The sequence below is a fragment of the Cydia amplana genome, chromosome 6 (genome assembly GCF_948474715.1).
Source record: "Cydia amplana chromosome 6, ilCydAmpl1.1, whole genome shotgun sequence".
Lineage (NCBI taxonomy): Eukaryota > Metazoa > Arthropoda > Insecta > Lepidoptera > Tortricidae > Cydia > Cydia amplana.
In genome coordinates this window covers 17,691,384-17,712,418 of record NC_086074.1, presented here as the reverse complement: position 1 = coordinate 17,712,418, position 21,035 = coordinate 17,691,384, and the positions used below count along the sequence as shown (strand labels likewise).

General features: G+C 36.7%; 2 protein-coding genes across 5 annotated transcripts in view; both read left to right on the top strand.

Annotated features, from left to right (window-relative positions):
• The window catches only part of LOC134648992 (uncharacterized), a 561,268-nt gene that overhangs the window by 198,411 nt on the left and 341,822 nt on the right, over positions 1-21,035 (top strand). For all 4 annotated transcript variants that reach the window (XM_063503669.1, XM_063503670.1, XM_063503668.1 and 1 more), the window contains exon 3: positions 13,380-13,490. In XM_063503669.1, coding sequence (XP_063359739.1) covers positions 13,380-13,490 — 111 coding nt within the window. The remainder of the gene's footprint in view (positions 1-13,379; positions 13,491-21,035) is intronic.
• Positions 1-21,035, top strand: part of LOC134648995 (23 kDa integral membrane protein-like) — a 349,619-nt gene that overhangs the window by 234,750 nt on the left and 93,834 nt on the right. The window lies entirely within an intron of this gene.

Genomic DNA, 21,035 nt, shown 5'->3' with positions numbered 1-21,035 from the left:
TACAAGTGAAATTGGAGGATGTCTGGTTGTCTGATTGTGGGTGCTAGGAGACTAATATAATAGACAGATATAGATAAAATACACAGAAAATATCCATAACTTAGGAACAAATAAGTATCTCTGATGAACACGCAAATAATGCCCTTAACAGTATTTGAACCCGAGACCTCCTGTCATTACTAACTAGGCTAGAAGGCCGTTAAATTGGCAAAAAAATAAATAAAAAACTATTGAGCAAGACACTTTTATTGTTTTTATCCTTGAATGTTAAAATTTTACGTGTAATTTTTTTCTTCAAACTCTTGAAGGAGAAATATAGCCAAATCTAGGTACTTATAATGACAAACAAGGTGACACAAAGAGACCTCAAACCATGTACAGTCAGCAGCAGAAGTTGCTAAGCGGGCGAGGCGTTCATTAATTACCTTGAAGTGCTCTTAATATTCTCTTAACAATAAAGTCGCGTCAAGATTATTTTAGACACCTCGCCCGCTTAGCAACTATTGCACTGTACCCACCATCACCAGTTCCAATAACCAGTTCAATAAATAAACTATTCCCCCCAAATCTTTATGGGTAATTTGCCAAAATATGAGAACGGGGGTGAAAATGGAACTTGCACCGATGAAGGCCGTTCGTTTCGCGATCATTCCGCATAGATTCACCCCCTTCGGAAGTGATGTCGTGATATTTTAGCGTAGACTACTTCTGAAAGATTCCGCATTATACCTAGGATGCTTGTTACAGAGACTCATAGTTGAAAAAAAGCGCGCTTTAGTGGACATTGCGATAAAAGTCAACGACTCTGGTACATTCACATTGGTATCCCATTTTTAGGGCTCCGTACCCAAAGGGTGAAAACGGGACCCTATTACTAAGACTCCGCTGTCCGTCCGTCCGTCCGTCCGTCCGTCCGTCCGTCTGTCACCAGGCTGTATCTCACGAACCGTGATAGCTAGACAGTTGAAATTTTCACAGATGATGTATTTCTGTAGCCGCTATAACAACAAATACTAAAAACAGAATAAAATAAAAATTTAAGTGGGGCTCCCATACAACAAACGTGATTTTTGACCGAAGTTAAGCAACGTCGGGCGGGGTCAGTACTTGGATGGGTGACCGTTTTTAGGGTTCCGTACCCAAAGGGTAAAAACGGGACCCTATTACTAAGACTCCGCTGTCCGTCCGTCCGTCCGTCCGTCCGTCTGTCACCAGGCTGTATCTCACGAACCGTGATAGCTAGACAGTTGAAATTTTCACAGATGATGTATTTCTGTTGCCGCTATAACAACAAATACTAAAAACAGAATAAAATAAAGATTTAAGTGGGGCTCCCATACAACAAACGTGATTTTTGACCGAAGTTAAGCAACGTCGGGCGGGGTCAGTATTTGGATGGGTGACCGTTTGTTTGCTTGTTTTGCTCTATTTTTTGTTGATGGTGCGGAACCCTCCGTGCGCGAGTCCGACTCGCACTTGGCCGGTTTTTTTGCTTGTTTTGCTCTATTTTTTGTTGATGGTGCGGAACCCTCCGTGCGCGAGTCCGACTCGCACTTGGCCGGTTTTTTCTTATTTGAGTCTCAAGTGCTGAAAAAATGTATCCCATGTTTACACATGGGCCCTTACGGGCGCAGCGTAAAAATTGCTTTAGATTAGATTACCTTCTATGCGATATCAACTTTGCTACTAAACTAAAATTATATGGGAGTGACAACGAATGGTGATCGCAAGTTTTCTTTAATGTGCCATCTAGTTGGTGTGTATTATGTGTATCCTACCGTTAAATGCTAAAAGAAGGGCTTAAGTGACAAATTTTTCATATTAACGTACTCCTTTTTGGGATAGTATATTGGTATTGTTTATGCAGTGGCGCCAAGATTCTTGGCGGATTCTGGGGATTGTTAGAACATTATAATAATTATCAAATATTTAAAGGAATCAAGTTATTGGTTATGAAAAATGAGGGGAAGATGGAAATAGCTGAAATAAATTATGCTTACTTGTATTGTCATGTTATCACATTTGAAAAATTCAATAGATTTAAAATTAATTCGTTAATAGGTGTCTATAGGCGCACAACTGCACAAGAATTATTTACAGTAGTTGAAATTATTATTACTTACTTACATATAACATACGTACACTTAATCATATTTCTTGGGTATTTCTGCAATGGCACCTGACTGACTAGGTAATCGTAAGTACTTACCTACAATGTTGCCATTTTGCCAGAAAACTGCATAAGTATGTATCTTAACTTAGTAAATCCCTTGGGGATTTCACTTTACATGAAAAAATATACGAACAAACATCCCAATTTGTCTTCTGAATACAAAAAATATAATTCTACTAATTTGACTAATGCCCGATAATGAATGCGGAATCAAAATCACTTTTCCGCATCCTTAGAGTGCAGTTTGGTATGATTAAATCACAGTTGAGTTCAGTTTGGTGTAATTTAATCATGATTAATGTGGTGGGGTGTCTTTGTCTGAAGGAACTCTTTCGGAAAACTTTGATGTATTGTCAGATTACAGGGTGATTTGATAATAGGGAAATCGTGTAAGAAATTAAATCATTAGGTTAAGTGTCTTCCTCAAAAAAAAATTGAAGTGAAAACTTCTTTAGCGGCGCTGGGCACTTTTTGAGGTGGGGAAAAAATGATAAACTCGAGACAGCGTAAGGCGATCACGTGACCGTAAGATTTAGATGGCCACTCATTTAGATGGCATTTAAATCAATAAAGACAAACTCAATGACATTACATGAAAAAGGTTCTAATCTTGTACGGACTTATACGAGGATCTCACAGTTAAATTCTAACTTTATATCACTCAAATATAATTCAATAAAGCTACATCTTGATGAAATCGCTAATAAAAGTGAACTCTAGTACTGGTGAATAAAACTTAAAATATCATGACCAAATATATTTAGATGCGAGGTTTGCAAGGTAACTTTACTATTTCTATTCGAATTTTAAACAATTACTAATGCTACAAATTTGAATTTCGAATTTTAAACAAGCTCACTGACCAGCAATTTCGGAACTAAAGTTTTTCAATAGAAAGGAGGATGGGTCGATTATACATAGTGCTGCAGACATTTTGGACTAGTCATTGAGTTTTCACTTCTGTCGGACTCCCGGACCCGTTGTTGTTTTTTGTTAGAGACAATAAATTATTTGGAAGCTTATACTTACGATGAATGAAGTCACTTCAAGTGCTTTTTGGTTAGGTACAAACGTTATTTAGTTTGGGGTATTGTAGGATTAAGATTTTTTTATATAGATTTTAGTGTAGATCATGCCTTTAAATATTTTATCCAATAAGCGCAGATATAAGTATTACCAATGGGTAATGGCTTGAACAAAAACGTAAGGCGCTTTCTAAAAACTATAGCTTATGAAAACTAGTTCTCAGCTGATATGCGATAAAATTATATCAAATTAACTTAATCGTAAAAAAACACAACGACAATGAAAACGTGGTTTGTGATAATATTTTAGTAATTTGGGGTACCTAAACGTCAGTTTGACGTACAGTCAGCATCAAAATTAGCGAATCAGACTACGCGTCAAAAGTATCTGCCATTTTTTAACAGCCATACACAAAGAGATATGTATCTATTTATACAACAATTAAACTGTAGACACTTTTGAACGCAGTTTGCGATATATCTCTATTTGGAAAAATAAGGGTGGCAGATGCTTTTTAGGTGGGATGATTCATCCGCTACTATAGGGATGATGACACATGTTGAATTTTATAACAAAATCTAGTAAAATAGATAGTAAACGAGCAATTTATCACAATAATGTGGATATTAAAATAAAATATTGAAAAATTACAAAAATACAGGACCTGAAAGTTTCAAAATTTAAGTTTTTTTTTAACTTCCAAAAACGATAAAAGTAAGGGTAGGTACCATTCGATTCCTTACATTTCATCCAAAAAAATATTGTATTGCAACTATATACATAAACGCAATATTTCACCGACAAAAACGCAATTTTCTTGTTTTGTCCATACTACAAGATGGGCTCCCAGAGACCTTGACGTCACGTTCCCTTATCGTTTTGTTTAGGGCGTTTCGCGAGTGAAGTGCGACTGTCGGCCTTTGACTACAATTTCTGACTTTTGTGTTATTTTAATGCAATGGGTCCCATATAGACATTTGATCTTAAAAACAAACCTGATCGATTGATACCATAAATGAAAATTAGTCATGTAGCCTATTGTTGGTGACTGTACTGTAACAAAGCTTTTAAGTATACGTATACCAAATAAAGGTAGCATTATAAATGACAATATATTATCTTGTAAATGAAAGCGCGCATATTTCAACCGTGGAACAACAGAGGGCGCCGGGGTCGCATTTCCGGCTAATGGCGCTGGATATACGACGTCACTTCCGGTGGGTGCTGGACAAGTAATGGCAACGCCTGTTTGTATAAAGCATTATCTTTATAATTTTAAGTTGGTTTAGTAAGAATTATTTTTATATCAATTTTATTGTTTATTTGATAAAGTTCTCACTTTATCAAATAAACAATAAAATTCCGTGAGATGTAAATCTCGCGAACCCTCATATCACCGCCATTTTCATATTTTTCCCTAAACTGTTAATTATCGAACCTACGAACGTATTTACTTTGTAAGTAATCATCTGAGCGAAACTGTGGGAAACTAGGTTTTTTAAATATTGTCATAGGTAATATTTAGTGTCCGACCGAAACATGTTTTTTTGCCGAAACCGAAACCGAAGGTTCGGCTTTGGCCCCAGTTTCGGCCGAAACCGAAACCGAAACCGAACCTTGTGTAGACTTGTGAAAATCGTTGAAAATATGTCACAAAACCGCTTTTTAGAGGAGAGGCCAATTCGTAGAAATTACCTTATTTACGATTTTCGTAGGACCGAAAAGGTTTATACCGGATTGGACTAAATCAAAGGGGGTGCAGTACTTAAAACAAATTCATCAGAGTGATGTTATTATGACGCCTATTTTTCATGATTTTATCCTAGAGAATACGCTTTTGATTTTAGACAAAAGTTATTTCTACAAAACATGCTTATTTTAGCGTATTATCTACGATAACAAAATAAAAAATAGGTGTTATAATAATAAAAATTAGGTCACACAACATTCATCGAATTTTTTACTGTCCTAGATTTTCCCAACTTTCGGGTCAAATATCTTGGCAATTTTCGATTTTAGAGAAAAGTTTTTCCTACAAAACATGCTTATTTTAGCGTTTTGATTGAATTTTTTTACGATTCCTATATATATTTTGCACTTGTGGTCAAAAATTGTCTGTCTTTTTTGTGCACCCGCTTTGCTTTAGACCGACCGAAAACATCCAAGAATTACACAATGCAGAGTTGATTATGAACTGTTCTACATTGATAACTACTGAATGGATTATTCTAAAATACATACCAAGTGAAGTGACTGTGAATATCCTCTATATAATGTTCAAAAATAATTAGCCAGAAATTTTAAAAAGATAAGAGAAATAGGTACATCAAGTAGAATAACAGTATAATTTACTGTTATGGGAAACTTCTAAAATACATTTTTTTTTTACTGAAAACATACATACAAAATAGTATATAGTAGTCTACTGTAACAGTTTATATTGTTATTCAACTTGATGTACTTTTCTTATTTTTGGATATATTTGGTTAATTATTTTTAGACATAGTATAAAGAATATTCACAGTCATTTTGTATAAAATTTGGACTAATCCATTCAGCCATTTTCAATTTAGAGCAGTTCTAATTCAACTCTGGATTGTCAAATTTTTGAAAGTTTTCTAATAATTTGTTAGACCAGGCCCCAATTTCACCACGCCGACATTTGTCAGTTACATATGTCGGGTGACAATTGTCAAGTGACAGGTGACAAGTGACAACTTCGTAAACTGTTTTTGTATAGAAGTGCTTATAAACATGACAGGCATTTAGTTACAATTGTCCAATTGACAATGATTTGGTGAAACAAGAGTAGTTTTTATAAGTCGACATATTTGTCAATTTGTCGGTAATTCTTGACATGAGATCGGAGCTGTGTCAGGCTTGGGTGACAATTGTAGTGTTTTCGTTGTTAGCAAACCCCGTTATCATCGTTGCAGTTCATTGAAAATAAACGTTCGCAAAACTGTGTACCCTAAATTCGCCTTTAGGGTACAAATAAAAATCGCTTTAAATCGCTTTTAAATTCTTCTTAACTAGCATTAAATCATAATTCCATTATAAATTGTAATTGTTGCCTATGAAGGCGTTTAGTAATTCAACATTTAGGATTTGGAATAAGTCTCAGTATAGTTTTCATAATAAAAAAAATATATAATGCGAAGTTGGGGACCGGTAGCGAAATTAGGTATGTTTAGATAGGTATTGTAAGTTAAATTTCCGACATGATTGTAAAATTGTTATGGAATAAACTATCATATCTTATCTTATTGTTTTTTTAATAATTTACTTAGGCGAAGTTGGGCACTAACAGTAAAGTTAGGGTTTTGGTTAGTTAGAAAATGAATCTCCGCGAAAGCAATAGTGGTGATATTCTTATACAAGGGAATATATAAAGTACGAATAGATTCCTACTTTGACGTCACTGACTTTGCATTTGCAGAAAAAAATACTTAAAACGAACAAAAAAATAATGCTTTGACGCCTTGTCAACAAATAATGTAGGTATTGTAATTGTAATTGTAATTGTAATTAGCCTTTATTATTGAAGCTGGTACATAACATATATTAATTTGATTTATCAACTTTAGCTTCAACTCGTCCTTTGACGTAGGCCTCCTCCATAGCTTTCCATTTGTTTCTTTCTTTTGCTGTTTGCATCCATTTACCTCCTATTCTTGTTAAATCATTCGACCATCTAAACTTTTGTGGGCCACTCTTTCTTTTATTATATCTAGGGCACCACTCTACTAGTGTTGAGTCGCTCACTCGTGAGGCACCTCATTTGTACCACTCATTTTGTTAATTTGTCGCAGTACTTCGTACCGCAAAAATGTCTTACTTCACTCCTCTATTCATTTTACTTGATTCTAAAATTATCTTTCTCCTAAAAGTTCTATTCTTAACCTCCAGAATTGCACTCCAATTAAATGTTACTATTTATTTATTTATAAAGGAAGTTATGAATACATAAATATGTATATACATGAAATATTTTTGTCGCCGTTGGAATTAATGGAATAGTCGACGCTGAAAATATGCTAGTACCTCACCTCATTTGAAGTAAGACATTGTAACACCTCATTTTAGAAAATGAGGTACTCATACAAACTCATTTTAAATTGATGTCCTACCCATCACTACACTCTACAAGGTCTCTTGTCCACTTATCCAAGGTTTCTCTCATCATATAATGTAGGTATACGCTGCATTAAATGGGGTCGGGACACAGATGGGATCTCAATCAATATCATGTTAGTGATGACAACACGGCACATCGAAAGCAATTAACGATCTCTTGTGAAGAATTGACAAATATGTCGACTAGTAAACATTACCCTTGTTTCACAAAATAATTGTCATTAAATTTAAGATGGACAATTGTACTAAACTACCTGTCATGTTTATATGAAGTTCTATACAAAACAATTTACGAAATTGTCATCTGTCACCTGTCACTTGACAATTGTCACTGACAAATGTCGGCGTGGTGAAACAAAGGTCTGTCATTTTTTTGACAATTGTCGTACCTGTCAGCTTGGTGAAATAGGGGCCAGGTGGTGAACATGTTAAAATATGTTATATATTTGTAACCTACTCACTAAGCCCTTTCATATGGTACCCCACATGATATGTTTAAAAGAAAAAAGTTTACAGCTTTGTACTGCTGACTTTATGACGTCATATAAACTCATTCCACCACTTTATGAAGGGACAACAATGACAACATGCATTTTGATAATCAGTAGACCATGCTGATTCCAACAATACCACTTCAGTCGGTACGAGTATAAACCTTTTTAGTCCTACGAAAGTTACTATTCTTCAACTTGGCCACCTTAATTAGGGGAATTGTGTTTTATAATAAACCAATTAATTTATGTATACATAAATCAGTATATTAATATTTTTGTCCTACTTGTTCCCCAACTTTTGATCTTTGTCACATGTTTAGTTTCATAGTACGAACTACCGTTTCGTAAGTTTCGGCCCGGCCGAAAGGTTCGGCCGTTTTATGGCCGAAACCGAACCTACAGCCGAAACATGATTTTTTGGCCGAAACTGGCCGAAACCGAAACCGAAACCGAACCTTCGGTCGGACACTAGTAATATTATAACTCGTATATACGAGTAGGTATAATCCTACTTTCTGAAAAAATACTATATACTATTAACTCCCATTTATAGACGGGTCTAACGCGAAATTTATTCAATTACCTTTATTTACCGACGCTTCGCTTTCGACACAGGTTTCACTGGTCGTGGTCGCGGCTAACTGAAACCTGTGAAACCTGTGTCGAAACGTCGGTAAATAAAGGTAAGTAATTGAATAAATTTCGCGTTAGACCTGTCTATAAATGTGAGTTAATATGTGTTCAAAACGATAAAGTTTTAAACATTATACTATATATATATATTAAATATAAAATAATAAATATATAAAATAAATAAAATAAAATAAAAAGCCTTTTATTTCATGCAAGTAACATAAGTACACTGTTTTGGAAACAAGCTAAAGAAGAAAGTGTTAATATTATATAGGTACGAGGGGTATTCAAAATATTCTCGGTATGAGAATGAAAACAAACAAGTACGAAAAGTTTGATATTTTTATTTTTCAATATACTCCCCCCCTATGTTCATACACTTAAAAGATCGATCAATTATTTTTTTTAATCCCTCGTAAAAATATTTTTTATCTTTCGTGTAAAAATGCTCCTCCACTGCCGCCTTCAATGCTTCATCGTCAGAAAATTTATTTCCACGCAGATCCTTTTTAAGATTGGGGAGCAAAAAGAAGTCGCTGGGGGCTAAGTCCGGACTATACGGTGGGTGAGTAACAGTTTTAATCCCACGTTCAACAATAGCTGCCTTGGCAATATGAGCAGTATGGACGGGGGCGTTGTCATGCAGAAGCAGAATACCTTTGGTTAACTTTCCTCGCCTCTTTTCTTTAATTACATCCTTTAATTGACGTAGAATGTTAGCGTAGTACTGTCCTGTGATATTTACACCTTTTTCTTTATAATCGATTAGTAATACTCCTTCACAATCCCAAAATATCGTGGCCATGACCTTGCCAGCTGAAGGGATGACCTTCAACTTCTTGGGATGAGCTGAACCCTTAATGTGCCACTGCATGGACTCTTGTTTACTCTCTGGGTCATAATGATGAACCCAGGTTTCATCTCCAGTAACTATTCTTTGCAGCACCTCATCAGGATTTTCACCGCACAGGTCAATAAAATCGGAACAACAAGCTACACGCATGTCTTTTTGAAGCCGAGTCAGCATTCGCGGAACCCATCTTGCACTTACTTTTGACATATTAAGATGGTCATGGATAATATCATGTACGGTACCAATAGAGAGATTGGTTACTTGTGCTATAGATTTTACCTTCACTCGACCATCTTCCAATATAAGTTTTTCCACTTTATCAATATTTTCTTGTGAAGTAGCTACTACAGGCCGGCCAGGTCTAGGGTCATCTTCAATACTCTCCCTTCCGCGTATAAACTCGCTTGACCACTTTTGAATGGTAGATAAAGAAGGAGCAGACTCACGGTAAACACAATCCATTTCCTCTTTTATGGTTTTTTGATTTTTACCCTGTTTTGTCAAGAATTTTATCACGCATCGATGTTCTAATTTAGTTAACATTATCAATTCGCACAGGATGTTCATGTTTGTTCAGCAATTGCAGAAAAACAAAAGACTATCTCGGTTCGAATTATACTTTTTTTTAATGTCAATGAATAAACCTTAGCGGCCAGTAACGAAAGAAATTTTAGAAGAGGTCGTAAGATATCAATACCGAGAATATTTTGAACGCCCCTCGTATATTGAGTGGTGTACCTGTTATTAATTATCTAGTTTTAAGTTTATTGTTTTGCACGAACCCCTCCTCTAGGTGAAGGTGAAGGCCTCCTCTAAAGAATTCCATTTTTCTCTGCTAAATATAAAATATCGTAATTTATATGTTTTGACGCGCTTTTTCTTTTGCAACTCTGAGTAGATGTTTATTATAGGCAGACAGGTGGTCATTAACGTAAATTCGATTAGAGTACAAATAGGAATTCTATTGTACTCTAAAAAAGAGGTCAACTGTGCCCATTTAAATATGAGAGAGGCTAACACAATAAATCGACGAATAAATGCAGCCAGGACATTAAGCCCGGGAATGGGCTTTCAAACTCCTAATTATGGCCAAGTCGTTAATTTTGAAATCAAGAAAATTCCCGTAAGTTACTGCTTTGAGCGGAGAAAATTACAGTAGAACCAATTTTAATGGGACTTGGCTGTTGAGGCCTTAGGCTCTTTTTTAGGTAATGGGATGCCTAATTTGATTTTCAATGAAGATTTGTTATTCAAACAAGTACAATTATATATTTCGAATTTAAAAATAAATTACAGTACAATTGCGTACTTGCCGTTCAACGGATTGTGTATACATAATTGTTGTGGTTGCTGTTGGCGGTCGTTATTTCCATTCAATCACCGATCTTCGAATAAGGGTAACATTCCATTTATGACCGCAGCTGCACTACTGGTACTGAACACGTCGGTGTTACTGTCAATTTCCACAGTAAAATGAACAGAGCCCGTACCATGAGTCAATGACAGTGTCAAAACTGACATTTACGCTATCGAGAACGTAATTTACTTTCTATACATCTCGTTTGCACTATTGCGAGTACGAGCGAGATGTATAGAAAGTAAATTACGTTCTCGACGGCGTTTATGTCAGTGCCAAACTGATGGTAGCCGTACAGTAGTGCAGCTGTCGTCGGCCGTACGTGACGTCACCTCTACGACCTTACTCAAAATAAAATCAATTTAATTATACCTCCTACTTACAATTTTTATTTTTTCATCCTACTGTTATTTTGCGTTTTGTGCTTTTCGCCCAGGGAAAAACAATAAAAAAACAAAATGGCGTCTTTTAATGAGCAATTTTGTGAGTAAACGGGCTCTGTGCTTTCTTTTCGTAGCTTTTCTTTGAGTTTACGATTTTACTGCGACCCTGGTTGGTGTTTAGTCCCGCCAAGTACCTATAACTTAGTAACAGTTTTTTTGACCTTATAAATCGATGAACACCGGTAGCATGCACAAAAAAGTGTCACGTTGTGGACATATCTCCATGGTAACGTTGTGGACAGATCTCCATGGGAATGTTACGGCCACGTTGTGAATGACGATAATAATTTAATTCAATTCATAAATAAAAGTACCTATGCAATTTTTCATCAATGTTTTCTTATGACGTTATCACGCAAAATTATTGTCCGTAAACCGACTTTACAGACAACCATTTTTTTAAATTGTACATATATGTATATTTAAAAAAAAACAAGTTCTTAATCATTATGTCAGGTTGTAACAGGTATTGTCACTTTTGTTGAGCTGCAGACTATCGGTGGTGTTTCTCAGGGTTCGTAGGTTCGACGCTATGCTGTCACACAACCCGTCTGTGAAATTCCTTAAGAAATATACTTACTAAACGTATTTATAACTAGGTATTGGGCGCCAGCACGCTGTACAGCGTACAAAAAAAAGGGTTAAGCTAGAATGAGATAAAGTAAACTATTTCTTTGAGCTTGAGATAGTTGTATTTTCTAAAAAAACTATCAGTTAGTACAAGGAGGTAGCACAGAGGATAACCTTACGCTATTATTATGTATCTAAGCTTAATGCTATTACAGTAGACTGGTTACGCAGTCTACATTAAAGTTTATCAATTTCTAATCACTGAAGTGTGCACCGAGCATTCAAAGTCTATAGAGAGGCCACTGTCGTGTTTGCTAAAGTTTTTAAAATTAACTGAGAGATTAGATTGGACCACACCTGAGTCACGTGTCTGTAGCAGAAGGCAGTGGAGCCGTAGCCACGCTGTTCCAGTGGCGTGCCGAGGATGCAGCCAAAAGTCGCGGTGACACGCGTCGAAACCGTCGGCGCGCGTCCAGTTGGCTGACTCCCCCCAGTCACGCCAAGGTCGCGTTGAGCAGCATGGACCACGAGCCCAAGGCTACAGCGGCATCCAGCATTGACACGTGCCCGGAGAAAGAGTAAGCGTGCCCAAGTAACGGAGTGGACCGATGGGTGGATGGGTAGATAGGTAGACCGGCATCAAAGCTAAAGAAAAGAATTATCATAAGAAACATGTCACACCTTGACTATGCATGTGCATTTCCTGCCATATCCTACAGAAATAAACCCAGCAATAATTAAAACTCCCATCTTACTTCAAGAATTTAGAGGAAAACTTACAATCTGCCACGTGGTCATTTGCCACATATGAACAAAGACGGAAAAAAGGAAAACTACACTCCCTACAATAAATATGCGAATTCTTACCCGGATTTTCATTGAAACTGTCGATACTAAAATCCCGACATATGTAAGAATGAGTTTTTAATTTGGCTTTCCTAAGGAATGACGGTACACGACGCCATGTGTGTGCTGTAACAAAAGGAATGGAAAATCAGTAACGTTGCAGAGACCGAATTACATTCTTGTAACACTAAACTTTCGAGTTGCTACTTACCTTGCTACACGAAGTGTGGGTGCATGTTTTTAAGGGATGCCTCCCAGGACGAATTGACTCAAAGACCACGACGCTGTTAGCTCACATGCCGCCGGATCTCAAGTGATGAGAGGATCGCGTTCGACAATCGATTTCCTTTCATTCTTTTTTAAAGCTTGCGTCTATGACGCGGAGTCGAGAAATTTTGCCATGTAGCAATCGATGTCCCAAACAATATTAGAAAACAACAAATTAAAAGACTAATTATATTGCGTGTCAATATTTTCGAACAATTAAACCTAAATATTTAAACTCTAAAGAAGATATCTAAAGTTAAAATAATAACCATAAACAATATAGAATTATAGTTGACTTTCACCTGATCGAGTATCTCTGGATGCCAACAGATGGCGTTAAAATTAATCCGTGACGACAGCTATTCCGCCACTAGATGTCGATAGTAGTATCATAACGAGGTCAATATTACCATAGAATTTTGAACCGTTACAAGGTTAGGCTAGGAATACTCGTAATGTTCGGAAAAATGACCCCAGCTGATTTTCTTGCGCCAGTATTTTCTCGGGTTGGTGGTGTAGGTTAACCGGTGTTAGTTTTTGACATTCTTAAGTGCATAAACAAAGATTTACATTGTTCCAGGAACTGCTGGAAAGGCGGATTAAACAGCTGGAGGGCCAGCTGGAAGAAGAGAAGTCGCGGACGCAGCGCGAAAGGATGACCGTCACCAAGCTACAGAACAAGCTGATTAAGGTACGTGCTAGAATCTTCTAGAATAGTTCATCGTAACTTTCGTTACATTTTAAACTATCGTGAGTATTGACAATAATACTAAGCGCCACTTGCATTATTCTACTAACCCGTGGTTAACCAACCGGTTAAACCTGGAATTACCATGGACACCAGTACAATTTGACACCCCGGGTTAGTGGGATGGTGCAAGTGGCCCTTAAGTGTAAGTATTCCGCGAAGCTATACGTGATTGGGATTTCAATATTTTAACTTAAGTACCGTTCATTATTTCTGACGCCTGTATGGCGCTTATTCGCCGAAATCGGGTAAGTTTTGCCCTCATCAGCTACGATTAAAGGATACGCCTACGATTCCTGAATGAATTTCCAAAAATCCTTAGGTACCTATACCGATTACAAATAAAAGAATTATTTAATAATACAATGATAGCTTGAAACTTGACAGGTTCTAATATTTTTACAGATGTTTTTTTAATTAAGTATTTTGCGTATCACAACTGCTCCTGTAAGCAATTATAATTTCATAAATTCCATGATTTGACAATTTAAATTGATTTACACCGAAAACGTGCTCAAAATCCGTTTATTTCCCAATAATAATAGCAACTAAGCACATTTGAACGCTACTTAAATCCCCTGAAATAAGGTTTAAAATTAAAAAGCTGTGTAAAATTAACCTGTCACCTAGTACAGTACATTGTCATTGATTGAAGGGTTAAAACGAAGCCCGAAGGTTCTGATTGAATTTTTCGTTTGCCCCACTGCATCTTGGGGGGAATAATCTTTAGTTAAATATTACCTCGGAGATTGAAACAATTATAAGGAGGCTGTACAATGGCTGTCTTATTTCCATGGATACCTGCTTCGTTAAGGCTAAGTAGTGCATTTGAAAATTAAGGCCTATAATTATAAATTATTTACTTTGTTTCAAAAACAAATAAACTAAAGAAGGAAGTTGTGGCAAATAAATCAAGGGTAAAAATTTTGAAATTAAATTTTTATGGCTTTCATTATATTAAGTGACAAAGTGCTAACTCCACTTTGTCACTGTATTAAGGATATAAGAGTGCTTGTGTTGAGTGATGAGTAAATTGCTGACCTATCTATGTATAATTAATCATAGTCACACCGTATGTAAAACTATATGTCATAGGTAAAGTTTTTATAAAGTACCGTCAAAGTTATATCAAAATAACACGGTCCAAAATTACAAAAACAAAAACCACGTGAATAGAGCTCGAAAATTTCCTAAATGTTCTCAAAAATATAAACTTACTTGCGACCCGCTCCGGTTTCGCACGGGTTAATAAATTATACATAAACCTTCCTCTTGAATCACTCTATCTATTTAAAAAAAACCGCATCAAAATCCGTTGCGTAGTTTTAAAGATCTAAGCATACATAGGAACAGACAGACAGCGGGAAGCGACTTTGTTTTACACTATGTAGTGATTGACAATTCATTTGACAGTTAAATATTTGTAACAAAAAATAAATTTAAGTAATGTGGCCGAATCCAGGCTTAGCCTTAACAGAGGTTGTCAATATTTGGCTTCTGTTAATTAAGCTCCCTCGCGGAGGTTTAATCGGACCCTGAAACAGACGAATTGCCGACGTACATCTGACAATTTATAGGCTCTTGAGGTAACTATATATTTATAACAATACTCGTATATATATTTTGAGAAATTATACGAGTACGTAAGAGTCACACAATTTTATAGTATGCTTAACTAGTTTCCGTCTTCGTTCTTCGTTTGCGTTGCATACAATCTACTTCTGTGAAAATACGTATGGTGCCTGTCTTACTGCATTCTCTATAAGGTCAATGTGGCTAATTCGGTCATAGGGACTATTCCGTCTACTAGCGATTTTCTCAAAAAAACGTAACTAAATTGATAGTTTTTACAGATTATTAACTTAGTATCTGTAAAGTTTGCTAGTTTAAATATAAATGCACTCCAATGGATAACCATAATAAATTCCAAATTAAATAAAACTATCGAAACATGTTTCAAGTTACACCACAGTGTATGGATGCCAATAATCGTCATAAAATATCGAATACCTTCCCCGCGCAATCACTGTTCAATTAAAAGGGTTGGTGAAATTCGACACATTTTCCACCAGGCACCCTAAAAACGAAATAATCCGACCTGCCATGTATTGGTCTGGGAGTCGATTCGACTTGTTCAAGTAACAAATGGTGACATTGAAAAATAGGAATCTTGCAGCTTTTAATGAGGTGTAGCTTGAAACCGCGACATAAATTTAACAACGGCCGGTTTTGTATTATTTTAGGCTTATATACAGAAATGATGATATGATGATTGCAAAGTTTAGGAACACAAAAACTTCAAAACAAAGTAAAAGATGTAAGTATACATATGTACATTATTACAAAGGCGACGATCTTATCCCTAAAAGTTGAGAAAATGAGAAAGGAACTAACACACGTATGGTGAGCGTGTCACTAAGTCGCCCATGTCACGACATTTTTAAACATTGTAGAATTGACCCGTGATCCTGCCAATACACCTGCCAAAAAACAATGCGGAATGCAGACAGGCTGGTATTTTTGCTCAGAGTATTTTCGCTTCATATGAGTTTTGCTATTGAAAATAAAACCATGGTAGGGGTAGTTTATTAATCATATTAGATCGACACTCCAGTTTATTACTGGCATCAATTGAATACTAAACGGGCCCACTGATGATCAGTCCTCCGGCAATGATTTATAACTCAAGATAGGTTATAGGCGTTCCAAAATTGAAGCGCTTACCTTGTGACAAATTGGACAAGTTGCCTTTAGTCGCGGCTGGACAAGCGAGAAATGTGCACGTGCTAACGAGCTCCTGCACACCGGAAGAGAAAGAGACAACCTTATGTTTAACAACGAGTGTGACAAAGATGGATGGAATGAGAAAATACATCAAAAATAACAGATTTCTTTGTAGGCACAGAAGAAAATATGGAAGTATTTTTTGTGCTCCTCAAGTATGAGTATAACCTATCTAGGTTATATAATATCATTGTCCTCCGGACGATATCAGCCTGTCAGTTAAACGCAAAAGTTGACAGTTCCGAACAACTGACAGGCCGATATCGTCCGGCGCACTGACGGTGGGCCCCTTAATGAAATTGGTAACAATTTCCACGTTTAGAGGTAATTTTACCGAACTGTCATTAATTCATAACTTTGTATCTTGGATTGTTTATGGTATGCAATCGGCCATTTTACAACTTTTTTTTAAATAAGTCGCATTGTCTTAGATCTATTATAGGCGTGCGTCATTCTAGAAAGTAATAGGTACATACTTGTTTTAAAAGAAAACTATTTTTTCTCACCTCTACCTCATATAAAGTAGCGTCTAGTGTTTGTGTCTCTATTTGACAAAAAAGACACAACGAAGGACACAATGTGTCTGACAAAGATTTCGGCCAGTCTGTCGTTTGAACCTACAAAAAAAAAGAAAAAATACAAAGGGATTAATCAGAACAACAATAATGAGTTATTAACTTGCGGTGTTATGCCTAAGAAGCGATCTCTTCCAGACCTTTGGGTAGCTGGCAATTAACTTACAACTGTCTACTGTCTAGTGTTGTTTCTCCACTATTTAATACAAACAGGACACAACTTCATACAATGCACAGCCTTATGGGACCCGCAATTGCCGCGTAATATTGATTGGTCTTCTTGCGTCTGCTTAAAAATATAAATTAGACAACAAGGTATAAAAGTTCATTTAAAAACTATGTAGAGTGTAAGAAAGAAAGAGAAAGAGAGAGAGACAAAAAGAAAAAAAAAATACATACCTTTCGTTTGTTGTTTTTCCACTATTTAATACAACCGGGACAAAATCTTATTCTTATCCCGACAAAGCCCTAGGAGACTCGATTGCCGCGTAAAATTGATTGCTCTTCTTGCGTCTGCTTAAATATAAATTAAACAACACGATAAAAGTTCCTTTAAAAACTATGTAGACAGTAAGAAAGAAAGAGAAAGAGAGAGAGATAAAAAGCAAAAAAACATATTAAATACCTGTAGTTTCTCTTTTGAAACTTATATTGTTGTTTTTTTCCACCATTTTTGCAGAACCAGAACACAACTTCACACAATGCGTCATTTATTCCTATCCCGACACAGCCCTAGGGGACTCGATTGCCGCGTAAAATTGATTGGTCTTCTTGCGTCTGCTTAAATATAAATTAGACAAACACGATAAAAGTTCCTTTAAAAACTATGTAGACAGTAAGACAGAAAGAGAAAGAGAGAGAGAGAGATTAAAAAAAAATTACACACCTGTCGTTTTACTTCTGAAATTCGCGGTCTCCATATTGTTGTTTTTCCACTATTTTAGCAGGACCAGAACACAACTTCACACAATGCGTCATTTATCCCTATCCCGACACAGCCCTGGGGGATACCCTCGATTGCCGCGTAAAATTGATTGGTCTTCTTTTTGCGTCTGTCTATTACTCTGGTGGAATTTGTCTGCATATTTCCTCTGTGATTTGTGTTTGCTTTGTTGCGCTTTAATTAGAAGAGGTAATTTAGGGAGATTATGGCTGATGCTGACATTGTCGGGATGCTTGGAAGATACTTTGTTTGCATGTGTTTAGTGCTCCTGAAAGGCACTGTGGCTTTGTCTGAATTTTGTCCCTTGACCTGTTTATTTACCTCTGTCTGTATATCTGTACATCTTGTATATATATACCTAAAACAATTGTCATGTTGAGTGCATTTTGATACCGGCGCTGGAGTTTCAAGTAGGTATATCTAGGCTGTTGTATGTGTTCGCTTTCCATTAGGCGTAGCGGACTCTTGTTAGCTACCGCTACGAGGACTACAATGATTAAATATCGAATATAGGTAATAGCCAAAACAAATCTGTAAGGCATATATTGCTCAAGAAATCTCAACAAATACTGGCCGTTTCTAGCTGAAATTCAAACATAGACCGTCAACTGCATCGTCAATACGTTCACTTGTACGAAAGAGCGTATAACCGCCCGTCTGTCTGCAACTGACACATCGTCAATACGGTCACTTGTACGAAAGAGCTTATAACCGCCCGTTTGTCTGCAACTGACGCATCGTCAATACGGTCACTTGGACGAAAGAGCTTATAACCGCCCGTCTGTCCGCAACTGACGCATCTTGTCTCAATGTCCGGCTATTGCGATTCACAAAGTCTTCAGAATCCCTAGTGTAAATTTCATTCGATAGCGTGACCGTCACGCACCCGTCCGTCAATGAATGAAATATAATTTGAGTTTCCAAAACGTCCCGCTTGGCGCGCTGTTCACGCGAACGCTCGTTACGCTAATCGAATGAAATTTACACTAGGGATTGTGTCTTAAACGGCCGCATAGCCTAGCTAGTCGATATAGTTACTGTCTCATCATCTTCCTCGCGTTGTCCCGGCATTTTGCCACGGCTCATGGGAGCCTGGGGTCCGCTTGGCAACTAATCCCAGTAATTGGCGTGGGCACTAGTTTTACGAAAGCGACTGCCATCTGACCTTCCAACCCAGAGGGTAAACTAGGCCCGTATTGGGATTAGTCCGGTTTCCTCACGATGTTTTCCTTCACCGAAAAGCGACTGGTAAATATCAAATGATATTTCGTACATAAGTTCCGAAAAACTCATTGGTACGAGCCGGGGTTCGAACCCGCGACCTCCGGATTGCAAGTCGCACGCTCTTACCGCTAGGCCACCAGCGCTTCCCGTATAGTTATATCCCATATAGTTACTGTCTAAGGGCATTTATTTTTCTGTTCATATTTGTTCCTGAGTTATGGATGATTTCTGTGCATTTAAGTATTTATCTCTATCTATGTACACTATATAAAAAAACGTCACTTTTGACACAGATATAGGTATCTAATCCATATAGTATCTAGATGTAATATTTGACGTATCTTAAAGTTTGGATTATATCGTTACTTACCCAAAACAGAGCCAGGTCTAGGTCGTCTTGTCTTGTGTAAAATTGTCCCATAATATGTATTATTATATGTGTTTTAAGAAAAACAGAAAATAGACAATAAAGGAATATAATTTTAATATATGTACTCGTATGATAATGTACCTATGCTGAATTTAATCGCAGCTCAATTTTATACTGGTTTCATAGTGCGTAGTTTGCGAACACTTCTGTTTGCCGAGACGGACCCGCCGGCAACTTGCACCAACTCTAATGAAACTTCCAACTAAAATACTGCATTCTCAATTTAAAACGATTTCCTTCTATAGGGAAAACGTGTCGGTTACTACCTTCTGTATGAAACTCTCAACTAAATTCATTTCTCAATATAAAACGATTGCCGTCTGCAGGGTAAGCATGCCTGTTACTGCCTTCTGTGGATTGGACGTGCAGGCAGAATGCTCTTGTATTTTAGTTTTATAGTTGCCTGTTTGATCGATTGGGCAGTAGAAGTGGTTTGAAATGGTTATACTTAATCATTTATTGGTGTTGGTGTCTGAACGGCGTTCGCAAAATTTGCGCCCAGTTAACATCAGTCTCGAAAAATCGACGACTTGGTGTCTATTTGACTCACTTGACAATCATCCTGTTTCTTAAATATCCCTAAGTGCTTTTTTGGATGACTTAATCCCTATGAAATATAGTTGCCATTCTCATATAAGCCTTAATTTCATACCTACCTTTAATTACCAAACATCCTCAGACACCACTAAACCATAATCTTGACAAAGAACAGTAGGGCAATAATCGTTACGCATCCAACTAATCAAACTTGGGGGATTCAATTACACGCGGCGCCATCAGATGACCCTTATTACTGAGACAAGATCTTTACTGTCCCTACTGGGTATGGTTTGTTGTGAGAAACGCGGCGTTTATGTTTGAGCGTTTTGGTTTAACTTCGTAAGGCTCACCATACTATTTCCTAATTTGAACCTTGTATTATAGTGAATTAGGATGAATTTCGGAAAGCAATGAAACAAAAGAAATGCTACTTTATTTGTTCGTTTCGCCGATTAAATCCGTTTAAACTAGATTTAAACGGCGGTTCTAATTAGATTTAAACGGAGTGTACCTACATAGTAATGCACATTTGGGACTTGCGAGGTTAAATAAGGCCAAGTTATACTATCTTAATTGATACCTGATAGACCATTTTTATTTCCTCTGGACTTGTTAAAAGCTTAAAAAGGTTTGAGAGACGAAAATACATACGCACCTCTCATAGATTTTATTATAGTTTCTTGTGAACAAAGTATGGGAACTAGACCGTAAACGTGACCATAAACAAAATAATAAAAAAACAAGTTGAAAGTCAATAAAACTTGCATTTTTGAATAAAATTGGTAATTAAAATATTACAGGTTGGGTTTGTGCCTTTTCATCTTAAAAAGAAACGAGAAATGAAAGGTGTCTAAAAACCGCCCGTTTATGCCGCAAGTGCGTCACAAATGAGTTCCTTGTCTTGTGATCTTAGTCACGGTTCGTGCCCCTATGTAATTGTTTCTTATTCAAATCGAACGTTAAACAATAGTTAATTAATAATGAAGCCGTTC